The sequence below is a fragment of the Moschus berezovskii genome, chromosome 2, assembly GCF_049115385.1.
Source record: "Moschus berezovskii isolate FMDL1 chromosome 2, NW_MosBer_1.0, whole genome shotgun sequence".
Taxonomy (NCBI): Eukaryota; Metazoa; Chordata; class Mammalia; order Artiodactyla; family Moschidae; genus Moschus; species Moschus berezovskii.
This window is the reverse complement of record NC_142461.1, coordinates 112,339,053-112,365,922: the sequence shown is the minus strand read 5'-3', so window position 1 is coordinate 112,365,922 and position 26,870 is coordinate 112,339,053. Positions and strand designations below refer to the sequence as shown.

At 37.8% G+C, this 26,870-nt stretch overlaps 2 protein-coding genes across 7 annotated transcripts in view; one reads left to right on the top strand and one right to left on the bottom strand.

The window, feature by feature from the left end:
- Positions 1–26,870, top strand: part of CFAP210 (cilia and flagella associated protein 210) — a 95,452-nt gene that overhangs the window by 59,516 nt on the left and 9,066 nt on the right. Inside the window, exons 1-5 of one of the 3 annotated variants that reach the window (XM_055398291.2) lie at positions 13,453–13,624; positions 14,988–15,214; positions 18,128–18,301; positions 18,398–18,591; positions 22,816–22,972. In XM_055398291.2, the coding sequence (XP_055254266.1) occupies positions 13,576–13,624; positions 14,988–15,214; positions 18,128–18,301; positions 18,398–18,591; positions 22,816–22,972 (801 nt within the window). In that variant the 5' untranslated portion in view covers positions 13,453–13,575. Of the gene's footprint in view, positions 1–13,452; positions 13,625–14,987; positions 15,219–18,127; positions 18,302–18,397; positions 18,592–22,815; positions 22,973–26,870 lie in introns of those variants that run through there. The other 2 variants (XM_055398294.2, XM_055398292.2) reach the window with 2 other exon arrangements.
- Positions 811–13,404, bottom strand: PHOSPHO2 (phosphatase, orphan 2). Of its 4 annotated transcripts, none has more exons than XM_055398299.2 (4): positions 13,080–13,155; positions 12,608–12,641; positions 10,884–11,016; positions 811–8,625 (listed from the first exon to the last, which is right to left on the bottom strand). In XM_055398299.2, exons 3-4 carry the CDS (start codon positions 10,921–10,923, stop codon positions 7,874–7,876), a joined length of 792 nt encoding a protein of 263 aa, XP_055254274.1. In that variant the 5' UTR covers positions 10,924–11,016; positions 12,608–12,641; positions 13,080–13,155; the 3' UTR covers positions 811–7,873. The 4 variants fall into 4 exon arrangements, with proteins under 4 accessions (XP_055254274.1, XP_055254272.1, XP_055254273.1 ...); XM_055398298.2 differs by lacking the exon at positions 13,080–13,155 and adding an exon at positions 13,258–13,388 and having other exon boundaries at positions 6,667–8,625; XM_055398297.2 differs by lacking the exon at positions 10,884–11,016 and having other exon boundaries at positions 6,664–8,625; positions 13,080–13,193.

Below are 26,870 nucleotides of genomic sequence, written 5' to 3'. Positions count from 1 at the left end.
TCTAGCATCTCTGTAAGCTCACAGTTTAGCATAATAAAAGTGGCCATGTAAAGTCTGCTTAGCTTTAAGGGAAACAGATTCTTTTGCTTTCAAAGGAAAATTTTTAAAGAACAAGAATCTTACATTTTAAAAATCCTAATTACTGTGTATCAATATATTTGTTTCATTAAATCTAACATAATCTAATGAGATAATAAGGTACATAATAAATTTAATGTTTATATTTTAAAATAAAGATTAAGAACAAATTATCTAGAAATAATAAAACAAGGTTTAGAAAAGATGAACACAATATAATACAAACAATATTTATCACAGATAGAGCAATATTAGTATCTTCCATGTACAAAGTGCTCAGAAAAACAGATAAGCAGAACACAAATCCTATAGATGAATGAGCAAAGGACATGTGCAGACATTTAAAAAGAGGAAACAGAACTAACTTTATAAAGTTGGACCTCAGTGAACTAACATTGAATGTATAGTATGTGTGTGAGGTGCTGGTATAAATGGCAAGTGCAATGCTTCCATTCAGATCCAGACACTGTTATGGTTGTGGCCAGCATCCATTCTTGTTTGATACTTCTGTTTTTATTAGCTGGTTCCTATGCTTTTGAACTGTGGTGCTGGAGAAGACTCTTGAGAGTCCCTTGGACTGCAAGGAGATCCAACCAGTCCGTTCTAAAGGAGATCAATCCTGGGTGTTCATTGGAAGGACTGATGCTAAAGCTGAAACTGCAATACTTTGGCCACCTCATGCGACGAGTTGACTCACTGGAAAAGACTCTGATGCTGGGAGTGAATGGGGGCGGGAGGAGACGGGGACAACAGAGAATGAGATGGCTGGATGGCATCACCAACTCGATGGACATGAGTTTGAGTGAACTCCGGGAGTTGGTGATGGACAGGGAGGCCTGGCGTGCTGTGATTCATGGGGTCGCAAAGAGTCGGACACGACTGAGCGACTGAACTGAACTGAACTGATGCTGTAGTAGTTGCTAAATACATTGACTATTACCACTGATTGTGTGCAAAATGCTTTATTACCTGTAGTAGGCTGAATAATGGCCACCAAATGATATCAAGTCCTAATTCCTGGAACCCATAAATGGTTACAAAGAGTTGGACACAACTGAGCAAATGAACAGTAAGGAAAATGGGTCTTTACAGATGGAAATTAAGAATCCTGACTTGGGGAGATTGTCCTGGATTATCTGGTCAGGCTCCGAATACAAGTGCCCTTATAAGAACAGGGAAGGGGGAGATTTGACATAGACAAAAGAGGAGAGAGTAATGTGGTCATGAAGGTAAAGACGGGGAGGATGATGCAGCCACAAGCCAGAGAGAGCAGGCAGCCACTAGAAGCTGGAAGACACAAGAGATTCTCCCCTCAAGTCTTTAATGGAGGGCTGCCCTGCTGACACCCAGGTTTCAGCCCAGTGACACTGTTTGCATTTTTAGCCTCTGGAACTGTGAGTGTTTTAAGCTACCAAGGTTGTGTTACTTCATTAGAGCAGACACAATAAGCTAATAGCATGTCCAATTCAGTATATCTTTACTACAGTCTTAGGGGTGGTAGGTACCATTATCATCTCCACATAAAGGATAAGAAAATTGAGATGTTTGGAGGCCAGGAATTAATCCAATCCAGGGCTAGAATTCAAATTCAGGTCTAACCTAGAGCAGAGCTTTTAATAACCATGTTAAATTAGGAATTAAAAATGAGATACTATAATTTCTGTTTCTGGAGGAACTTGGACTGGTCTAACCATCCCACTATAAACAAGAAGAAAACTTGACAAAATATATGAAATAGGAGTTTTCAGGCACTGGACAACAGGCAGCACAGGAATGTGATCCATAAGAGAAGAGAAAACAAATGAGGTGAGCCCTATAATTGCCTGCATTTCTGCCTGGAGACATTTTCCAGCCTGAGGTGCAGGCAGGGGGAATCCCAAGCAGACCACAGTAGTCTCACTGAGTTGAGGAGCTGGAGGTAAGTTTGGGGAAGTAGAATTGGCTGCAATTTGTAGGACAGAGTATCAGATAGGAAGGAACTAAATGGAGAAAGAGTTTCAGAAATCTGTAAGAGGAACTGTCCCCTTGACTCTATGGTTAGATACTAAGACACGCATGCATAGGGTGAAACACTGTTCAGTCTGGCAAAGAATGATCCCAAGATCATCACAAATTAAGTTATTCCCAGAGTTCACACAGAGCGGGAAAAGATCTAAGTTCCAATAGAAGCCAGAGAAGTACATGGTTTTTCACACTGGGAAACAAAGAAGGAAAGGGGACAAAAAATGCTTAAAGAGGCAAAAGAAAAAAATTAAAAAGGGCTAGATAGAGGAATGGACAGGTATGTGATAAAACAAGCAGAGTAAAATGTTAATGTAAAATCTAGACAGCAGGTATCCATGTGTTCACTGCAAAATTAAAGGACTGATAGGGCGGTATTAAGAAAAACTTTATGCCCATAAATTTCACATGAAATGGACAAAGTCCTTGAGATACACTTTACTGGCTTAAAAGCATATCCAACATCCTTCAACTCCTCCCTCAAAGGTAGAGTTTAATTCCCCTCCCTTTGACTGTGGGCTTGACTTTGTATTGGTTTAACAAATAAAATATGGTGGAATTGATGATGTTTGATTTCTGAGACTACGTCACAAAGGCATTGTGGTTTCCTCTTTTCCCTCTTTCTTGGACTGGTCACTTGGCAGGAAACTATGTCTTTAGGACATTTAAGCAACACTTTGAAGACACCCATGTGGTTGGAAATTGAGACCTTCTGCCAACAGTCAGCAAAAAGTTGAGATTCCTAAAAACAATCAGTGAGAAACTGAGGCCTCCTGCCAAAAACCATATAAGCCAGTCACCTTGCAAGCAGATCCTTCAACTCTAGTCAAGCTTTCATATGACTAGAGCTGGAGGTGACATCCTGACCTGAGATCCTGAGCCAGAATAATCCAGTTAAGTGCCCCTGAGTCAAAGAAACTGTGAAATAATTAATTCTGAGTTGTAACCTGTCAAATTCTGAGGTAATTTACTATGTAGCAAAAGATAACAAATACTGTCACACACTGCCAAAGCTTATGCAAAAAATACTATACTACCTGAATCCATAAACAATTAAGGAAATTGAATGAGTAGTTAAAAATCTTCCAACAAAGAGAACTCCAGGTCTAGATGTCTTCACTCTTCAACTTTATCAAACATTTAAGAAAAAAAAAGAAAATATCAGCTGTTATAATTGTTGTTCCTTTCAAAGTCATCTTTTCCCCCCCTCTAGCTGCTTTATGCTTTTTCCATCATATTATTGGTAGTTTTAAAAGGATGTGATTTCATGTGGTTTTCTTTTTATTTTCCCATTTGGGGTTCGTAAGAACTCTTGAACGTGTGGTTTGATGTCTTTCATCAACTTTATAAGGTTCTCAGTCATTATCTTCAAATATATTGCTTGTTTCATTTTCTCCTTTCTTTCTGAGACACCAATTTCCTATGTTAGATCTTGCTATATCTTCTACCTCTTGATTTCTCTTCTGCATTTTCATTGTTTTGTCTTTCTCTGCCGTATTTGTGTATTTTCTAACCTGTGTTTATTCACTAGTTCTCTCTTGAGCTATGCCTGTTCTATTATCAAATCCATCCATCAAGATTCTAATTTTAGTCATGGTAATTTTAGTTCTAGTATCTCCAAATCATATAATTTTCAGCTCTGCCAAAATTCTCATAAGTTTAGTTTGTGTCTGAAAATTCCAATTCCTGAAGCTCATGCAGATATGTTTAAGTAAAAGCTTCTGCTGGTGCTCATTTTTATCTATTGGTGTGGCTACTTTTTACCATGTACCCTACAATATATTTACAAAACTGTTTAGATTTTGTGACCTACTGCATTAATTTGGCATTGCTACAAACAGTATTACCACAAACTTAGCATATTCAAACAATATTCATTATCTCATATATAATGACCAGGATAAATACAAAGGTGTGGTCACTCACCTAGGGAGTGAGACATCCTAGAGTGTGAAATCAAGTGGGTCTTACTACAAACAAAGCTAGCAGAGGTGATGGAATTCCAGTTAAGCTATTTCAAATCCTAAAAGATGATGCTGTTAAAAGTGCTGCACTCAATATTTCAGCAAATTTGGAAAACTCAGCAGTGGCCACAGGACTGGAAAAGGTCAGTTTTCATTCCAATTCCAAAGAAGGGCAGTGCCAAAGAATATTCAAACTATTGGACAAATGCACTCATTTCACAGCTAGCAAGGTTACGCTGAAAATCCTTCAAGCTAGGTTTCGGCAGTATGTGAACTGAAAAATTTCAGATGTACAAACTGAGTTTAGAAAAGGCAAAGGTACCAGAGGCCAAATTGCCAACATTCATTGGATCATAGAGAAAGCAAGGGAATTCCAGATAAACATCTACTTCTGCTTCATTGACTACACTGTGTGGATCACAACAAACTGTGGGAAATTATCAGAGATGGGAATACCAGATCACCTTCCGTCTCCTCAGAAACCTGTATGTGGGTCAAGAAGCAACACTTAGAACATTACATGAAACAACCTGACAATTTGATTGGTTCAAAATTGGGAAAGAAGTACAAGGCTGTATATTGTCACCCTGCTTATTGAACTCATATGCAGAGTACATCATGCGAAATGCCAGGCTGGATAAATCACAAGCTGGAATCAAAATTGCCAGGAGAAATATCAATAACCTCAGATACGTAGATGATACCACTCTAATGGCAGAAAGTAAAGAGAAACTAGAGAGCCTCTTGATGATGGTGAAAGAAGAGTGAAAAAGCTGGCTTAAACTAAACATTCAAAAAACTAAGATCATGGCACCTAATCCCATCACTTCACTGCAAACAGAAGGGGAAAAAGAAGAAGCAATGACAGATTTTATTTTCTTGGACTCCAAAGTCATTGCAGATGGCGACTGCAGCCAAGAAATTAAAAGATGCTTGCTCCTTGAAAGGAAGGCTATGACAAACCTAGACAGTGTATTAAAAAGCAAAGACATCACTTTACTATATCACAAAGGTCCATATAATCAAAGCTATGATTTTTCCAGTAGTCATGTACAAATTTGAGAGTTGGACAATAAATAACACTGAGCAGTGAAGAATTGATGCCTTCAAACTGTGGTGTCAAGAGAAGACTCTTGAGAGTCCCTTGGACAGCAAGGAGATTAAACCAGTCAATCCTAAAGGAAATTAACCCTGAATATTCATTGGAAGGACTGATGCTGAAGTTGAGCTCCAATACTTTGGCCACCTGATGCGAAGAGCTGACTCACTGGAAAAGACCCTGATGCTGGGGAAAAATTGAAGGCAGGAGATGGGGACAGAGGGTATCACCAACTCAACGGACACAAGCCTAAGCAAACTCTGGGAGATAGTGGACAGGGAAGTCTGGCATGCTGCAGTCCATGGGATCACAGAGAGTCGGACACAACTTAGCGACTGAACGATACTCTGTAGATCAGGAGTCCAAGCATAGCTCAAAAGGGCCTGTTTCAGGGTCTTACAAGGCTAAATCAAGGCGTTAGCCTGAGCTGTGATCTCAGCAGAGGTTCCACTATCCAAACTCACATGGTTGCAGTGTTCAGTTCTCTGCAGACTTCTGGACCAAGGACCTATTTCTTGTTATCAGCTAGAGGCCACCCTTAGTTGTTTGCCATGTGGCCCTCTCAGAAGGCCAGTTCACAACATGGCAGCTTGCTTCTTCAAAATCACCAAGGGAGAGAGTCTCTTAAGATCAGCATAAGAATCTGATATGGTCATATACACATTAATAATATATCCCATCATCTTTGTGGTAATGCACTGATTAGAAGCAAGTCCTATCATCTTCTCCACACACAGAGCCAAGACCAGCTTAGAGAGATTATGAGGGGTTACCTGATAGACTGCTTACCATCCTAAGGATAGTGACTTCCTCGTAAGACAGTTCAGATTTGCTTTAGCCAAGCATCTGGGAACTCAAAAAACTGTAGATCACTTCAGTCCAATTTCAGGGATTGAGAGTATTCAGAAGTGAGCTGCCTGTCCTTTGAAGTCCTGCTTACTTCTGTTAAGTAAGAAGCAAGCGGGTCACTGTTATACATCATGGGCGGCCTTTTGGGATCATTATTCAAAGAGTAAGGGTTTATCACTGCAGGCCTCATACTTCAATACCTCTTCCCCCAGGGCCCGTTAAGATCGTCAAGATAGCCACTCAGTATCTCAGATGCCATTCAGAGAATGCCCAGGGAAAAGCAGTTCACTACCTAAGCTTTTGGGGTTCCTTAGTAACCTTATCATCATCAGCTCTCTCATGTCTTTAAGCAGATAGTTAAAAAATTTGTTCAGCTATCAGCTTTCCAGATGCAATCTGTAGAAGATCTGGTCCAAATTATTTGATCGATAACAGCTATAGAAGAAAATCTTTTTTTTTTTTTTAACATCTATAATTTATCATTTGTTACTGGCTTCAACTTGTAGAGAAATCCCAATTTATAACAGTATTTCAACATAATGTAACCTATTAATTTAAAGCAAGACAAAGTTTACTTTTCAACTTGGAAAAAAATAAGAGTACCAATTTTTTCCCATAAAAGTACACTGAACATTTTTATTTCTGGAACTTTCCATATGGAAAAGAAAATCCTAACATTATTATATAATGAATATTTATGCCTATAACATGTGAACCTAGAAATTAACATGGTACTACAAAACTTTCTAGCTGACATTTTGCTAATATGGCTATATGAAACAGTTTCTTAAATGCTGAATATTCCTACAAATTATGTATTATATTACTCAATACTTAACTGCCAAACAGTAATAACATACTGATTAAATCAGCATTCTGGAGTTACAGTCTGTGATGATGATATAAATTTAAAATATTTGGCCTTTCAAAGATGTAGAAAGTTAATATCATTTGAATTTATAATGTTCAGCAACAGTTTCGGCATGAGTGATTTTGTTTCAGAGGGCTTATCCTTTACATAAACTGTTCGTTCTTCATTTTGGTAATCATTTTATTTGTAGTAATTTTTTTCTTTTTATAAAATACATTGTTCAAGTTTTCTGAGAAATTGAATTTGCAGTTATCTCCTATACCCAAAGCATATTACTTATCATTTATCAATTGTGTGAATTTCCCTTGTTCATTTGTATTCCAAATATACGAAGTTCAAGTAAAAAATAAATAAAATACTTGAAGAACATTAATTTGTATTTCATTTCAAAAGGAAAGTGTGAAATTGATGAAAACTTGGGCAAGATACTGAATTCTTATCTCTAAAATTAACTGATTTGGAACTAGTGAATTCTTATGTGAATTAAGAATTAGGTTATATTTTTAAGATCTGTAACTGCTAGATATGCTTTGGAAATAAATACCTAAGTGAAACTCAGACTATTCTCTCTGGGAATAACTTTAAAAATACAATCTATTAACCATCTTTGGTAGAAACCACTAGTTGCACTTACCTCAATTTTGTACTCCATTTCCCCCCAATTTTTCCTAGGCATATGACCATCTGGAATAAGAGCTACATTTTTCTTCCTTCCTTGTAGTAAGGTATTGTTAAGTTTTGGCCAATGAAATTTAAACGAGGTTCCAACCTTCTCTCTCACTATCCTCCTTGCTGGCCAGAATGTTGATGTGACAGATGGAGTTTGAACAGCAATCTTGGATCATGAGTTGGAAGCCAAGTGCTGAGGTTGGTAGAGCAAACAGACTTTGAGATACTAAATTCTGAAATTCTTTTGAGAGGGAAAACTTTTTCTCTTTTTTTAAAGCCACTGTTATTTGGAGTTTTAAGATGCTATATCTAATCCTGATACACATTTCAATTACTGGCATATTATTCCTTTATTAGAAATTGTAAGTAAGAAATTATTTCAACACCTGAAGACCAAGATACAACAGAAGATTCCATAGGCTCAAGATTTTGACACATCCTATAAAGAGTTTTCTGTAAAGCATATCCCTTCCGTGGCATAGCAACATCGTTCTTCTTTAAAAAAGTTACTGGACAGACATCGTTTCCTCCGTCACCTATATAAACAATTCGTGTATAATTCACTCCTTGTTGTAACTGCTCACCTACAAATTCTACCAAAACTACATTTTTGCAAAGATTTTGGGGGCACCGAGGGCAAGAATGAGTGTGATGTTTTTCCACAGTGAGATGACCGTTGCTATCAAATGCTGCTGGATTTGTAAACACTTTATCAAACACATCATGAAAACTGGTAGCTTCTAAAACCCAATCTATGAAGACTGAATTTGAATCTGAAATAATGATGCAGTCAAATGTATTCTTGTTCTTTCTTATAAAGTTTAAAAGTTCCGCCATCCCCGGAGTGAAAGGCATTGACGTCATTGCTCTCTTCATCTCATCTTCTCTTACACCTTCATCTCCCAAATACTTAAAGACTCTGCCCATAAATTCCGTCCAAAATCCCTTTTTGTAAGAATCTTGCAGTTCAATAGGAAGCTTTTTCTCTGGAGCACATTGTAAAATCCAGGTGTCACTATTATCATCTATGATTGTATTGTCAAAGTCAAAAACCAACAAAATTTTCATGGTTCCAGAAACAGATTTGGGTTGCCCTGGAAAAGAAGAAATATTACTTCCTAAACATACATGGTTTTATGTATCTAGCTATGAGGTGAAGTGTGAAAGTATTAGTCACTCAGTCGTGTCTGACTCGTTGCAACTTCATGGACTGTAGCCCACCAGGCTCCTCTGTCTGTGGAATTCTCCAGGCAAGAACACTGGAGTGGGTAGCCATTCCCTCCTCCAGGGGATCTTCCCGCCCTGGGATGGAACCTGGGTCTCTCACATTGCAAGCAGATTCTTTACCATCTGAGCCACCAGGGAAGCCCCACCTAGCTACAATTATCTATTTAACAGCTCTTAATCTGCTAAAAAACAAAGGATGAATATAAACAAGTTAAAATGACCAAGCAGTATAAGACCCACTATTTAAACACTTTTTCCTAAGAAGTAATGTTCATATCTGAGTATGTTAAATGAATGGAAAACAGAATATCTAAAAAGGATACTCATGATATTATTGTGTTCCTGAGGAAGTGATTCTTTGAGCACTCACAATTAAACTATAGAGCGATTCAATGAGAGAAGCAATTAAACAATCATTCCCTTAAAGTTTAATTCAGAAAAGTTGTAAAATAAGACAGAAAAAATGTAGGCTAATCATTCTGATTGTCTTTAAATTATCGATCACAAACTTATTAGTTTAAAATATTTGCAATAATCTTCATACTAAATAATAGGTCATGTACAATACAGATTTGTTGTGAACTAATCAAAATTCTGACCAAATTTAGCATAATGTGAAATCTTGTAAACCTTAAATAACTTTTCTAGAAAGGTTTTTAGCTTAAAATCATTGCCAATGTTAATCAAATGGTTGCTTGATGCTATACCTGAAATTCTAAACAAATTACTTGAACTGGAAGTGGATTAAATTCTCCCAGACTAGAAATACCTTGTGTTAACAAAACCACCTTTATTTATATCTTCTCTAGATAGTTTAGCTCTGGAGTGCCAAATAATCTGGATATACATGCGTAATCACACTGCTTTTAATATGACAATTACTCAAGTCTCTGTTTTCATTAAAAGATAATGAAGGTCATTAGCTGTAAATTTCAAGAGAAAAGGAAAGAATAAACTGGCCACAGATGGTATGAATGAATATCATCATGTAAAAAAGATAATTATACAGAATTCCCAGGAAAAGCTGCAATTAATGTCTGTAAACTAAAGAAAAAATTTTTTTACAAGAGTAACTGATATTTTTTGAGATATCTGGACTAAGACATTGACTAACAACCTCACAATCTCACCATCTCATTTAACTGTCAGAAGCTCATTTAGAAGGAATTATTATTATCTTCATCTTAAAGATATGTAAGGCTTCCCTGGTGGCTCAAAGACAGTAAAGAATCAGCCTGCAATGCGGGAGACCTGGCTTCGATTCCTGGGTTGGGAAGAACCCCTGGAGGAGGGCATGGCAACCCACTCCAGTATTCTTGCCTTGAGAATCCCCATGGACAGAAGAGCCCGGTGGGCTACAGTCTATGGGGTCACAAAAAGTCAGACATGACGAGAGTCTAAGCACACCTAAAGATAAGTAAACAGAAGCTCAAGTATTAAGTTGGTTAAGTATTAGTTAAATGGCAGAGCTAGAATTTGGATTCAAGTCTGCCTGACTCCAAAGTTCATGCTTTAGTAACACATTCTAGTGCCTAAGAAACAGAATAAAGACTATTAATCAGTTTAAAAATAAAATACTAAGTAGGCCAATTTGATGAAAAGATGTTAAATATAAAAACACTGATTAATTTCAATGTACACACTAACCATGATATTGTATCTGTGATCTACTTTACAACCATTCTGAGGTTTTAGTAAGAAGCTCCAAAATGAAAAATGAAGAACCTCATCAAAAAGAAAAAAGAAGAGATCAATTAAAAATAGAAAACATGATATTTATCTATATGTGAGTGAAGTGAAGTCGCTCAGTCGTGTCCAACTCTTTGCAACCCCATGGGCTGTAGACTACCAGGCTCCTCAGTCCAAGGGATTTTCCAGGCAAGAATACTGAAGTGGTTTGCCATTTCCTTCTCCAGGGAATCTTCCCAACTCAGGGATCAAACCCTGGTCTCTCGCACTGCAGGCACATTCTTTACCATCTGAGTCACACGTGATCATTTCTATATGTATTCTCTGGTTTATAATGATAGATATCCAGTAGTTGAAACTGAGACTAGAGCTCATGACTCATATACAAATAAGCATTTTTGGTATCTCAATTTAGAGTATCTGGAGAATAACTAACCTAGAGGTTGTATCTCCTGTTGTATGCATTTAGATGGCATAAAATATTCTGATAGTCTGGATCCTTGAATCTCTAAATGTTGATCCAGGGGTCTGATTGGCTTTCAGAGATTTAAGTGCAGAATTCACTTTCCCTAGAAACAATGTAATAAATAACAATAAAGCACAGTTGACAATCCCATTAGAACTGCTCCTAAGCACATTTTAAATTAAAATGCTTTTTAGGCATTCTGAATTTATACATAATTTTAAAAGTTTTTGCAAATGTAACTCACTGTGGGTTGAAAAGTGTTTCAAGCCTAGACTTAATCAGCCACAAGTTACTCAAATACCTGCAGTATTAACCTCCAAACAAGATATATCATAAACCTGAAGTTAACAAAGTTCCAACTGTGTTAACTCAGTTTCACTGCTAACTATTAATTTTTATCAACTGTACTTTTCCTAATTTCAGATCTTTTTCTATTAGTTTTTTCCCGCACCACTCAACATAAACCTTTTTTAAACAAAGTAGTTACACAATTTAGTATTTCCAAGACAATCTTCCTTTAGCATACAGCTTAGGTTAAATAGTCATGACTATCTTCAGCTTTAAACACTGGTCAGTTTCTAACCAATATTACTCCTACGCTATATGTGGGGGGAAAAGTCTTCTGGTGTGGAGCAAGGGAATGGTGACTTCTTAAATTCTAAAATAAAAATATTTAAGACATTTTAAAACTTATGTTTTCTAATGTGCTTTCCTGTACATCAGAAAAGCACCTACTGGCAATGGGAGAAATAAAATTTTGTTTAAACAAAAAGTTTAAATACAAAACAGGGAATATTATGCGAATATAAGTTCCAATAATGAAAACTAGAAACTACATACAAGAATAGGGAACTGCTTAAATAAGACATGCACATGATAGTCACATAACAAAACATTTATTTCAGCAGTAAAAGATTAAGATGTTCAAATTAAACAGACAAGTCACAAAAGAGTGTTTACAGTATAATCTCATTTTTGTTTTTAAAAAATAAATAACTGTGTACAGTGGTAGCATCAACTGCAGTTTCTACACTGATTTTGTAATAAAGGTGTTCCCCCCCCCAGAATAACTTAAGCTGTTTCAAAGTGCATATGTAACCTTCTTAATTTCACAACAAAGAGGAAAAAAAGGAGTGGAGGTCACAGTGGGTAAATAATTTCAGATACACTTGGCTGTAAAGATCCATGGACCAGTTAGAACCAAGTGCTGTTAAGTCAAATCATAACTGAACATTATGTCAAACTGGCAAATTACTGACACCAAATCTTGTAAGATTCAACACTTTTTGTAACCAATTTAGTTAAAATTCCACAGAATTTTTGTTGAGAGGTCATCTCCTTTGGTCTCTAGTGGTTCTGCATATCTTGTAAGCAAGGTACTCACTGCCTTTTGCTCTGGACTGTTGTCTCAAAAATGTTATGCAGAGCGAACAGTTTTGAAAGGTATGCATCCTATGGCAACTGGGGCAAAATTACTGATATTCTGGCTACTGCTGTAATTCATAACCTATCTAGGGGGCTGCATCTTCTACAAAACTGTGGCAGGCCAAGTTGTTAGTATGCAAGCAGAGTAAAATCTCTCTCTTGCCAGTTTCTGACTTTTTTAAAACTATGCTTCCAAAAACCCACCAATGTTATATGTGCAAAACTATATTTCTGTCAACAAGTATTTTTATTAATCCTTTCATACTTACCAGCATTATTACGATGGATCATCTGATAGAAAACCTGAAGAAAAATAGTACAACTATGTGTTAGGACTTTAGTGACTAAAAATCTTACCTCCCTTACCAAATTGAGCAACACCAATTTGATGCCCAATTTGTATGTGTCATACCCAACTAGCTTGTAATCATTTGTACCTCGATTTGTTAGGAAAGCATCTTTTAAAGTCAAGCCTGTATCCACTCTTAACAGGTTTGCGTGTCCTTAAGAGGTCTGACTGGTCCTCCAAATACATTCAATTTAGTATACTGTATTTACCGAGCGATTAAAAATGTCTTAAAGGTTCTAACATGAATATTTCAATCCAAGTTTTAACATTCCGATTTAAAAAACGAAAACAATTACACCCCATCTAGCCCGGACCATGCCTTAGAAACCAAAGTATTTAAAAATAGATTTTCCGTATCCATAGTTAAGGGAGCGGGGCTTTGCCCTTCTTACTCCTGCGAGAAGGTCCGTGGGCCACACACGCCGAGCCCAGGCCTCGTTCTCCCACACACCTGCCCGGGACATCCCGAAAATAGGGGCGGGAACCTAGTTTGGTGTCGTTTCCGCGGGGTAGGATGACGATAGGCGCACCAGGCCGAGCGCGGCCGGATCCCCAGGACGCCTCACTGACCCAGGCCAGGGATCCGCAGCCGTGCTAGACTCGGCGCCGCTCCCGCGTACTCTGTCCTCCAGCCTCGTCGGGGTGCCTGAACTAGACGGCCGCTTGACTGGGACACCCGGCCTTGACTTCCGCGCCGGCGCAATCTCCCCTCTCCCGCTCCAGAGCCTACAGCTGCGCGTTCTTCGTTCCTCGGCGACGATTACCGTCACTTCCGGCGGCGTTGCTAAGCAACCGCGTGAGTAGGCGAAAACTCTGCCGCCTGGAGGCCGCGGAGCTGTCGCTTCAAATCGCCTTTCCAAGTCTGAGAACGCGGTGGGCACATTAGAGATGCTGGTGCGATTCGGGAGGCGCTGTGGACAGGCGAAGGAAAGCACGGGTGAGCTAAATTGGCCCATCCCGGCACAGGGATTGTTTCTGGTTCCCAAGCATGGGATGAGAGGCGAGGGTACATTACCTTCAGAAACGAGCTCCACCAAATAAAAACAGCACTGTGAGCATCGTCGGGCTCCGTGTAAATTAGACAGTTTTGCCCATGGACGAGTGGGTAGGTGGGAAGTTTACAGAAATAAGGGTAGAGAAAAGAAGTCAGAAACTTAACAGTTGACTAGCTGGTCTGGGTCTCAAGCTGCGCGGTTGCAGCTCCAAAAGTCTGGTGTTTGCTGAATTCTCTCCCACTTAAGCTTTGTTATTCATTGAGTGACTGGGAATGTATTTTGGAAATATAAGTGACCTCATTAGAGTCTTGGCTCTACTGTGAACCTACTGAGTGCTCTTAGGAAAGTGTCTGAAGGAAAGTCTCATTTTCTTCAAATCTAGAATGAAGGTAATGTCTCACCCTACGGCATATACTCTGATATATCAGAGTGTAAAAATAATGCTATTTAAGGTGCATTAACTCACATGACCTTTTATAAAAATTTGATTTTGTAATAGAAGTGGCTTAGAACATTTAAAGAACTCTTTATTAATTTCAGTGATTTTGGTTTTCACGTCTGTAAATTCCCAATTAATGTTCTCATGGTGACATTAGAACCTTGGGAACTTAGACTGTCTTCATGTCATTGCTTCAGTAGCAATCGAGTCCCTTGTGCCAAGTGCCAAGTGAGAGCCAGCCATTCTCCCACCCAGTGGGCACTAGTGCATATTTATGCTGTGGAAAACTTAAGAAGTACCAGCAGAGGATCATGACTTGTAGGAGACAGTAGTCAAGGGGCATGTATTGAAAAAACACAGATCACTTTCATGTATATAAAGTACTGCACTGGGAGTTCCCTGGTGCAGTGGTTAGGACTGGATGCGTTCACTGCCTGGACTGTTTGCAATCCCTGGTGGAGGAACTAAGATCCCACAAACCTCAGGGAGCAAAAAGGAAAAAAAAGTGCCATGCTAAAATATTTACCTGATAGATTTAACTCTGGCAGTGGGTCCAGATGTTTGCATCTGAGCCTCACTGCTAAATTATATCTTCATTTGGAAGATGTTGATACTGAGATTCCAAGAAGTTAAATAACTTGCCCAAGTTTACATAATAAGGAATTGACTGAGCAAGGACTCAAATTTATGTCTTCTGATTTTTAAATCTTGTATACTTTCCACTTAATCCCAGCTGTTCTTAAGATAACAAGAATAAAATTATTCTTTGAAACAACTTCCAGATATCATGCCAATATAGAAATATCTGTGAAAAATCACTTAAACTCTTCTTGAAAGCTTTTAACTCATTTTAAAAAATTTATTAGAAATGAAGAACTGTGAAGAAGATCAAGTTCGCTATCCACCCCTTCTGCCTAGCAAAGCAGATCTCCGGCAGGTCACCATAATTCCCCACAATGAGTGGGAAAGGATTCGAGATAGCCTAGACAGTTTGACAAGACAAGCAGCATGCCTTCGTGCAGAAAGAAAAGCAAAGAAAGAAATGCATCTACGATCCCAAGAAGTGGTAAAACATTGGACTAATACATATGCAGTAAGTATTAACCACCTCGGAGTACATGTGCACTGAAGACTTCCTCTTCTTAGTCCTCTTTTATAAACATTTTTAAGATGTAAAATAGCGTTGCAGTGCATTGAAACACATCTTCAACAGCTTTATTTAGGTATAAGTGGCATAAGTAACCTGAATGTATTTAAAGTGTACAATTTAAGATTGGACGTGCTTATTTACCCTGAAACCATGATTATAATCAAGACAGTGAACGTGTTCTTGTTTTCTTGTACCCATCTTCCTTCCTCTCACTCCTCCCCATGCTTCCTCCAGTGTCTGCAGGCAACCACTGCTCTGCTAGCTATTGTAAATTTCGCTCAATTATTTGGAAATTCTTTCATGTTTTGTATCAGTTATTAATTCATTTTATTGCTGAGTGGTATTCCATTATATGGATATAACGCAGTTTGTTATTATGTTCAGTTGTTGATGGATGGACAGCAAGCAGATATTGACATTTGAGATGCAACAGAAAGTAAAGACAGTTTTATGAGTTTTACTTCTTTTCCAATCTGGGTGTCTTTTAGTTCTTTCTTTGTCTTTCTTTTCTTTTTGCCTTATTGTACAGGAATGGATGTTTGATTTTTAAAGTGCTGTTTTCTTTGCTTGTCTCTGTTGCTGTAATCATGAAGTTTTAATTCTTAATTTTGTTATATGGTGAATTGATCAGTATCAAACACTGAAGCAAGATTGCATTCCTGGGATAAACGTCTGCTGGTCATACGTTATCTTTTTGATAGTTTCAATTCGTTAAAATGTTAATTTTTGCATATGTGTTCATGAGGGATATTGGTCTTCTTGAAATTATATTGGTTTTCTTGAAAGATCTTTGTCTGGTTTGGATATCAGGGTAATGCTGGTTATTGTTACGATGGAGGATTGTGCAGAAACACAGGTCTTGAAACCGAGGAACCAAGGAGCTTCTTGAGGAATCCAGGAAGCTTCTCTTCATCTGTCTCTGATTTGTCTGTCATTCCATCTTTTTCTAGAATGATATATGTCTTTGCTGGGCCCTTTTCTGTGCATCTGTAAGATTCTCTACCTACAAGGTACAGTAACCTGCATTTTAGTGCCAGGTACATGAGTGGGAATCTACTTCAAAGTGGGGAGGTGTCCTTTGACTCCTTTTATTATCTCACCTGGGGAGAAATGCTGGGAAAACATATTCTCATCCCCCTAGAGCACTTGCCTGGATCATTGAGGAACTGAGAGGTAGGATTTTTTCCTGTTTTCTAGTAGAATTTTTAAAACTCTGTGCAAGCATAATATCTGCTTAGAGAGTTCTCATCTTTCCCTACCCCCCCCAACTTTGCATATTTCCTTACTGTGTTGCAAGGTACATTATGTATCTTTGGGAGGGGACACAGAAAGCTTGTCTTTCCTTGCTTTAGGAACAGTGTTCATAATTTATGAATTATCTTTTTAGTAAAAGAGGGAAGAGTTACATCATGAGTGATATCATGTATGTAATATAATATATGACATTCTGAAAAAGGCAAAACCTACAGGGAAAGAAAACAGATCAGTGATTGCCAGGGGGTACAGGTAGGGGGAGTAGTTGACTCTTAACAGGACATGAGGGAATTTGGGGGGAGGATAGAACTGTTCTATAAGTGACTATGCATTTGTGAAACTGTATGCTAAAAGAGCGTATATAGGACATACTGTAAAAAATTTGATTTTAGAAAAGCCCTTGGTCCATAAATAGATAGGGGTATGGAATATACTCCCTGTTTTTTTTTTTTTTCTAGAAGTACCACATTACACCTAATACTTTACACTTTTATGGGCATTAAAGAAGAAGAAAAATGTAGTAAGTGTAGTAGAAACATAATAATAAAAACTGCAGTATAGGCACAGGGATTGGCAAAATGACCCATCAGCAGAGAAAGCCTAGGAGCAATCCTGTGTTATACATGGGAACCTGCCATGTGCTAGAAATGTCATTGCAAATTAGACGGAGAAAGATGGAAATTCCATAACAGATACTGAAATAATTGGCATATGGAAAAGATGAAATTATATCCCTATGGTACAGAATATACAAAAATGAATTTCAGCTGGATTTAAGATATAAATGTGGAAAATTTTAAAAATAAATCGTAGGATAGCTTCAAGGTTTCAGGGTAGGTGAGATTTTCTTAAGACGTAGAAAGTGTGACCCATAAAGGAGAAAATGACTTCATCGACATGAGACATTGGCTACCTCCTCAGGGCTGTAGAAGAACATGTGAAGTATGCTGTTGTTGATTTTTTAAAGGGCTTCCCTGGTGGCTCAGTGGCAAAGAATCCGCTTGCCAATGCAGGAGACATGGTTCCATCCCTGATCCAGGAGGATCCCACGTACTGTGGAGCAATCAAGCCTGTGCTCCACAACTATTATTGAGCCTGTGCTCTAGAGCCCGGGAGCCACAACTACTGAAGCCCACACGCCCTAGAGCCCGTGCTCCCCAGCAAGGGAAGCCACCACAATGAGAAGCTCACACTCCGCAACTAGAGAGTAGTCCCAGCTCTCCGCAACTAGAGAAAAGCCCCTGCAGCAACGAAGACCCAGCACAGCCAAAAATAAATAAATAAATAAAAGGAACAAAAGCAGTAATATTATTTATTAAATATAGAATTATGGAAGTAAATGTGAGAAACTAAGGTAAGTGTTTATCTTAGAGATTCCAGGTAGAAATTAGGATTGGAGGGAGAGTTCCATTATATACTTCTGTAATTTGGATTTTGAACCATGTAAATGTATTCAATTAAAGCTTAGCTCATAAGTATAACCTCATATTTATTCATGGTATGTGCAAATACAATACTCAGGGAAAGCTCTAATTATAATGTTAAATTTTGTAAGGTTAAATTACAAAATGAAAACAGACTACTGCTTTTATCTTTATGTAGGGGATGAAAGAACAGAAACTTGAAGCCAAAAAGAAGCGTGATGAAGAAATAGAAGCAGAAAGACAAATTCTTGATGTAGAGGAAGCAATATACAAACAAGGAGAAAGGAAAAAGGCCATTGAACTTGCAAAGCAATACCAATTTTACCAGACAGAACGAGTGAAAAACTTTCATGTACTACTTGGGTTTTCTTACATTTTATATATATTTAACACACCTGTATATAACTAGACTTCATTTTCTTAAAATATTGCAATTTCTCTTTTGTAGTCAGGACTTCTTCTTAGTAGAGTTATGAAAGAACGGGATGCACAGATTGAATTCCAAAAGAGTAAAATAAAATCAGATAAAAAATGGGAGGAACAACTGAAACTCAATGTTGAAAAAGCTTTTAAAGAAGAACGAGAAAAAGTAGAAAAACAACGCAGAGAAAGAGTGGCTCTTGCTAAAGATCATTTAAAACAGTATGTATATATAGATTACCTTTGTTTGTGCCTTTTTCTTTTTCTCATAATGGATATAGCTTTTTATTCTGATTATAAAAGTAACATATGCTGATATACTTAGTAAGTAGAAAAAAAATACAAAGAAAGAGGTCACAAAGAAAGACAGAAAGAGAATCCCTGTTACTCCTTTGGTGGCTTAGTTGCTAAGTTGTGTCTGACTCTGCGACCCCATTGACTTTAGCCTACCAGGCTCCTCTGTCCATGGAGTTTTCCAGGCAAGAATACTGGAGTGGGTTGCCATTTCCTTCTCCAAGGGATCATCCCAACCCAGGGATCGAACTTTGGTCTCCTGCATTGCAGGTGGATTAATCCTTTATCCAAAGGTAGTATATTAGTTACAATTGTTATAATAATGCCACACAATCTAGTGGCATTCAACAGTAAATATTTATTTCTCATATATGTGTGGGTTGTTTGGGCTTGGCTGGGCAGCATCTCTTCAAACTGTAGGACAGCTGGGTTTGCTTGTTACTGCAGGAAAGGCTCTGATCCTATTCCACGTGGACCTCATTTTGAGGGCCAGGATGAAGGGACAGCAAGCACCAGGGGAAAATTGTTTTTACAGTATTGACAGATGCAAAAGAATGAACGCAAGCTTGCAAGCACATGGCTAAACCCAAAGAAAGTCAAAGGGTAAGGAAATACATTTGGCCTACCATGAGTCTCAAGTCACGTCACCATGCTGACGTCAGTGGGACAGAGCCATAGACTTACATGGAAGTGAGGAGTGAGGGAGTCCATCTTTTTGAACAACAATCTACTCAAACACAATAATTTGTTATTGTCTTGGTATGTAGCCATATAGATTTTTTTTTATGTTAGTGGTAGAGAGGGTCTCATTCACTGAAGTATAATTGTATTTAATAAAATCCACTTTTTAAAAGGCATACTTCTGGGAATTCCCTGGTGGTCCATTAATTAGGACTGTGTACTTTCACTGCCAAGGGACTAGGTTTCAATCCCTGGTTGGGGAACTAAGATCCCGTAAGCCATGCCCTATGCCCCCGCAAAGCATACTGCTGTATAATCACCTCCAAATCAAGACGTAGAACACTTGACTGCCCCTCAAAATTCCCTCATGCCCCTTTGCGTTAAGTTCTGTCCCCCACCCTTGGCCCTTGGTAATCACTGATCCACTGATATAGACTTTTTTTCTGAGCATGTATACACACATTTTATAAAATAAAACTGGATCCACAGTATTGTTTTATGAAATGTTTTTTTCACTTACCAGTAGTCTCTGCGCTCAGTCTTGTCTGACTCTTTGTGGCCCAATGGATTGTAGCCCACCAGTTTCCTCTGTCTGTGGAATCTTTCAGGCAAGTATACTGGAGTGGGTTGCCATTTCCTACTCTAGGGGATCTTCCCGACCGGGGATCAAACCTGTGTCTCTTGTGTCTCCTGCATTGCCATGCAGTTCTTTACCATTCGCGCCACCTGGGAAGTCCCTAGTATGTCATGAAATCTTGCCATGTTGGTAAATAGAAATCAAGGCTGATTTTTTTTAAAGTAGCTATTACTGTACATATGGAGAGGAGTATATTTGGGTGCTATTTTACTTACTTTTCTAAATAACTGATGCATGCACATAGGAAGAGGCACAGAGGGGATTTAGTGAAAAGTCTCTTCCTTGTCCACCAGCCACCTTGTGTGAGACCATTTTCTTCATACTATCGTTTAAATGTATTAATATATACATTGTATTAATGTATCCAAAAAAATAAATAATACTGTTTGTGGACATTTTTCGGAGAAGGAAATGGCAACCCACTCCAGTGTTCTTGCCTGGAAAGTCCCAGGGACTGGGAAACCTGGTGGGCTGCCATCTATGGGGTCGCACAGAGTCGGACACGACTGAAGTGACTTAGCAGCAGCAGCAGCAGTGGACATTTTCACCATTTTTAAAGAAAAAATATCTTTATACTTAAGTACTACATCATTAATTCATTCATCATTATTTTTAAATATAATTAAATTAAATAGGATATAAATTAAAAATCACCAGAAATGCTGTGATCCAGATTAAGCACTATTAACATATGAGTGTATATTCATCTGCTCTTCAAAATTTTCTTTCAGATTTCACAAACTATAAATGAATAATTGGAGAAGGCAATGGCAACCCACTCCAGTACTCTTGCCTGGAAAATCCCATGGATGGAGGAGCCTGCTAGGCTGCACTCCATGGGGTCGCGAAGAGTCGGACACGACTGAGCGACTTCACTTTCACTGTTCACTTTCATGCATTGGAGAAGGAAATGGCAACCCACTCCAGTGTTCTTACCTAGAGAATCCCAGGGTCGGGGGAGCCTGGTGGGCTGCTGTCTATGGGGTCGCCGTCTATGGGGACATGACTGAAGTGACAGCAGCATAAATGAATAATATGCCTGTTGTTTCAAATTCAAGCAATATAACAAAATTTGGAGTAAAATTTAGAATTTCTTCTTTATTTCCACTCTATTAAATGTCTTTAACTTTCATTTTGCTCTTCAAAAGTAGCCATTATTAGGCTTCCCTGGTGCCTCAGTCCTAAAGAATCCACCCGCCAGTGCAGGAGACACACAGGTTTGATCCCTGATCCAGGAAGATCACACATGCGGCAGAGATACTAAGCCCATGTGCAACAACTATTGAGCCTGTGCTGTAGCGCTCAGGACCCAGTGGTGAGCCCTTGCACTGCAGCTACTGAAGACTGAGTGCCCTAGAGAATGTGCTCCGCAGCAAGAGAAGCCACCTCAATGAGAAGCCCACACACTGCAACTGGAGAGTAGCCCCTACTCCCTGCAACTAGAGAAAAGCCTATGCAACAACAAAGACCCAACACAGCCAAAAAATAAATAATTTTAAAGTATCCATTATTAAGAGTCTTATAGCTGTCACCTCAGAATGTTTTATTGCTGTTACTAATATTTATGTTCAGAACAGTCTCTGTCCATGGGGTTTTCCAGGCAAGAATACTGGAGTGGGTTGCCATTTCCTCCTCCAGGGGATCTTCCCGGCACAGGGATTGAACCCACACCTCTTATGTCTCCTGCATTAGCAGGCAGATTCTTTACCACTGAGCTACCTGGGATGTGGAAGTATATGTTAATCATTGATTAATTAAAAGCTGATAGTGTATTTATATATATTAGATATTAATTTATTAGACATATTGCAGATTTTTGTCATCAGTATTTGGAAAATATGGCCTATTTTATTTATTGTCTTCTATCAGTATGAGAGTCTGCCTGTGACTCACAGTGGGCATGATGAGGACAGGACAAATAAGGGACTCTGTGATGCCAAAATCCCCCCAAAGAGGATTTTTGATCGACCACCTTAAAAAGATTATTGTAAAGACACTTAAAGTATAGATGAGGTTGATTACATCAGGGAAGTCCCAAATGTAAGCTTCTTGAGGGCAGGAACATGTGTTGATTGACTGGGCGGGATGCATGGATGCATAGACACGGACACCTCAGGCTGGAGCTGTCTTGCCAGCATGCTGAGGAGCGACTACCAAATGTGGGCAGTCAGAGTCTGTGAGAAACCACTGATGGTGCATGCTCGCGCTTGTGATGGTCGTGGGACTGAGGGTGTGGGTTGTACAGCGCTGGTGCTAAATCCAGATCAGAGCTGTGCAGTGAGGAGGCTGCTCAGGGACCTCTGAAGAACTCACACATGAGCCCTGTGAGAGAATCAGCAGTCAGTGTTAGCTCGGGAGAGGAGAACAACCAAGATGGCCAGCAGGGTAAGGAAGTCGTTGCCTTTCTTCTGTCAAACCCCATTTTCTGAGGGGCCAGGTCCATAGCTTAGATAGTGTCTTGTAGTGCTGAAATCAAAAAGCAGAAGGGATTAGGGACTTTTCTGTAAAACAGTGTCACCATTTCAGCATACTGTCTGTCCTTCAGTTAACTGGTTCTTTCTAAAGGAAAGAAACATTTGAATCTGGTGTAGGACTTAATTTTGGTGAGTAATGAAACAAATTTGAAGAAAGAAAAATAATTGGCAATCCTGGGATAACCAAGTGTGGATTTGGTTTTTATCACTGATCTTTACCTATCTGTTCTTGTCCCCAAAGAAATCCAGAAGTTTTCCTTTACAGCTTCAAGTCATCCCAGTAAGAATCTAATTCATTTATTTAAAATATATTTCTATTTTTCTGCTTCATTCTCAATTTTAGTTTTTTTTTTTCTTCAGAATCAAAGAACATGAAGAGGAAGAAGAAAGAAGGAGAAAAGAGGAAGAAAAGGATGCTGAGGAAATAAAGCGACAGAACTCATTATATGAAATAGAAATGAAAAAAAAACAAGGAAAGAAAAAAGAAGAGATCAATGAAAGCAGGAGACTATTTTTTGTAAGTAGATAATACTCAGAAATGTATCTCTTCAAGAAATGTACAAAGTCCAATGCCTAATTTTCAGTATATTTTTTATAAACAATAATGGAGTAGAAAACAAGTTTACTACTAAGTTGGGTTTCTAAGTATACTTAGAGGGGAACTATATTTGCTCTTGTTTCACGTGTAAGTGCTGTTACTCATGAGCAAGAATTAAGAGAATGAGACTTTTTGTCAAATGAATTTTCCTATCCTTAAAATGAGAGCTGTTACAAGCAATGAATGGGGTGATACGTGTTCAGTATCTGCTGCACTATTAATTTGTGCTCAATAAATGGTAATAATTGTTTTATGGTTGTAGTTTGTTTTGTAATTTTTAACATCCTTTTCTTTATAAAGTTATTTTTTATTCTTGAGTAACCTATTCATTGTTGTTGTTAGTCACTGAGTTGTGTCTGACTTTAACGAAGTTAAAAATATATGCAGATTTAAAACATCGAACATCGCAAAACACTTAGAGTAGCAGTCCTTGCTCCACTCCTTCTGCTTCTTGCAAAATTATATTCTAAATAATCTACATATTTTTTAAAAATATATTAAGCTTTAAAGGTATGTATCTTGATTTATCAATTTTAAGTGTTTTCCGTCTCTGCCCTACAGAGGATCTAGCACTTTTCCAATACTACCCTCTTCCCGTTCTCCTCTTCTCCCTAAATAATCAGGGCATAATTTTAGTTTAATCATTATTATGATTAAATGAATATTGGCCATCAAAGAGTTAATATGCTATGACTATATTTTTTGCTTCCATAAATATTTTTCTGTGATTAAAACAATTGTTTTCATTTCCTTTAAAGTTGTATACCTCTATTTTTTCCATATGTTCCATGTTCTGTCAAATGGATGATACTAGTTTTCAAGTGTTCAACTAAGTAATATTAAATTACCTGTGTTATTGGTTTTTTTGTGCTCCCACATCCCGAGTCCTCCGTCCTCTGCCTTCTGGACTGTTTGCTCTCTAGGCCTGCTGCTCAGCTGCCGTCCTGGGCCTTCCCTGTGCCAAGTTCCTGCGTCACAGCTCCTATTTCCTCAGTCTTAAGCCTTGCTCTTTCTTGGTTTGTTCCTTCATCTTGCTGAAATACATCTTTGAGTAGCTTCTGAAGAAAGGATATACAGGAGGCGAAATTTTTGAATTCTTATCTGGAAAGGTTATCATCTAAGGTAATGCTTGCTTCATAGTTTGGATGTAGAATTCTGGGTTCAGAACTCAGAGTTTTACATTCATAGTTTCTTAATCATCTAGCTTTCAGTGTTGCTATTGAGAAGTTGTATTCCATTTATGGTCTTCCTCTTATGTATGTACTCTACTGCGTTTGGTTTTTCTTTCCTTGTCTCTGACTCTCCGAAAGCTCTCAGTCTTTATCTGTGTAGCTCCAAGATTTCACAGGGACGTGCCTTGTTTAGATCTTCTTCGTTTTGCTAAGCACTTAGTTGATGCTTTAACCCATAAATGTGTCAAGTTTTCTTATTTCTTCTATCATTTGGTCCCTCTCTATTTTGTTTTCTCTGTTCTAGAACTCCTCTGGACTTTCTGAAGTGATGCTCTAATTTTTAAAAAATAGTTTCTCATATTATTAGTTAGGGTACAAGCATATAACAGAAAACTCAAAATGAAAAATGTAAAAAATTACAAAATAAATTGTAACAGTACCTTAAAAATTAAACCTTTATTTGAAGAGCAGAGCTAGTCATTCCAAGGCTGATATGATTCCTCCAGAATCAAGAGGGAATGAGACAGCTTTTCTTTTTTTTGCCTTCCTATTCTCAGAACAGAGGTGGTTTCTGTTCTCAAGATTGCCTCATGGCCTTGAATAACTGCTGGAGCTCGCACCCTCCTGACCAGACCCCAGGCAGCAAGAAGAAGAAAGGATGAAGGACTTAGAAAAGCGGGTTCTAACTATCTGTTCTCCTTTTAAAGAACTCCCACTTAAAAATTTCCATTAAATCTCATTGTTTGTAATTTAGTGACACCTCGCAGAAAAGAAAACTTGGAAATATAGTCTTCTAGCTGAGAATATCGGAGAAGGCAATGGCAAGCCACTCCAGTACTCTTGCCTAGAAAATCCCATGGATGGAGGAGCCTGGTAGGCTGCAGTCTGTGGGGTCGCTAAGGGTCAGACATGACTGAGCGACTTCATTTTCACTTTTCACTTTTCACTTTCACACATTGGAGAAGGAAATGGCAACCCACTCCAGTGTTCTTGCCTGGAGAATCCCAGGGACAGGGGAGCCTGGTGGGCTTCCGTCTATGGGGTCACACAGAGTCGGACACGACTGAAGTGACTTAGCAGCAGCAGCAGCTGAGAATATTGCCACTTTGAACAAAATCTGGGTTCTACTACTTATGCAGAAGGGAAGAAAGGCTCTTCAGTAGGCAGTTAATTATTCCTGCCATTTTTTGTTTTGTTTTTTTTACTTTGAGAGTTATCCTCAACTTTGTCTTCTAAATCTTCTGTTGAATTCTTAATTTTGTGATCAAAGTTTTAATTTCTAAGAGTCATACTAGTAATATCATTATTCCTTTTGCATGAAATCTTATTCTTGGTTCATGAATATAATATTTTTATCTCTCCAAGTCATTTTGGAATAGGACAGACCTGTTTTGAATGCTAACTTGGCTACTTACTAGCTATGTGACCTTGAGCTGAGGCTTTCAATTTTTAAAAAATCATAATTAACTTTGTGTTAATTCTACTCTTTTCTTATTATAAAAATCCTTATGAACATTACAATAACTTAGAAAAAACAGTAAAATAAAGCTTTTAAGAAATAATTCAAAACAATCACTTTTAAGAGTTTGATATTTTCATTACCTTTTTATGTCAACTAATCTATCTCCTAACCATATTACAGGCTTTTAAAAGTAATATCCCATAAAATAGAAGAGTACTTAAGCATAGTAGGTACATAGTAACCTTGTGTTATAAATATGTTGGAATAATAAATAATTGCACCTAGTAGCTTTTACCTTGAATTAATTTCTACTTTTGGTAACAGAAACACTGATCTGTCTATATATCCGGGATGTTGTGTTTCAAAGCACCTATTATTGTGATGGCTAACTGAGGTCAGGTAGTAGAATATATATGGATATGAACAGATTTTTATTTTTTGTTTAAAAAATGACCTATTTAAAAAATTTTTATTAGAATATACATCTGTATAATTCTTTGTATATGTGCAAAAAGAAAGCCTAGACAAGAAATTAGTTTCAGAGTAATTGAGCCTGGTGGGTGGAATTAGGCATAGGAAGATAGTAGATGTGGCAGGAAAAATTTTACACTATGTGTTTTTAAAATATTTTAAATTTGTATAGCATATGACTATATTAACTATTCAAACATTAAATGAGATTATACATATTATACTGTATTTTTTATTATATTAGTATTATTGTTTTAAATTACATAGTTGTAAAGAAGTGAGATATTTGAAAAGAAATACAGAAAATTAAGAAGATGTAAAAGTCACCTATAATCTCACACCCTAGAGACAACTACTGTTAATATTTGATACATTTCTTCCAGTTATATATTCAATATAAACTTATATGTGCGTGAAAAACTAAAATACACTATGGTAATGCTTTATATTCTGCTTTTCCTCCTACTTACTGTTATTTATATCTTCCAATGTCCGTGAGAGCACATTTTAATTGTTTCTCCATCACTGAATATTTAGAAGTTGTTTTCAATTTTTCATATTATAAATAACTCTGAGATGAATTGCATGGTACATGAAATTTAATGCCTAGCTGTGATTATCTCCTTGAGATAAATTTCCAAAAGAGAAATAATTATATTAGAAGCTGTGACCATTTGACAAGTTCCTATTAGATATCTATATGTTGAGACTT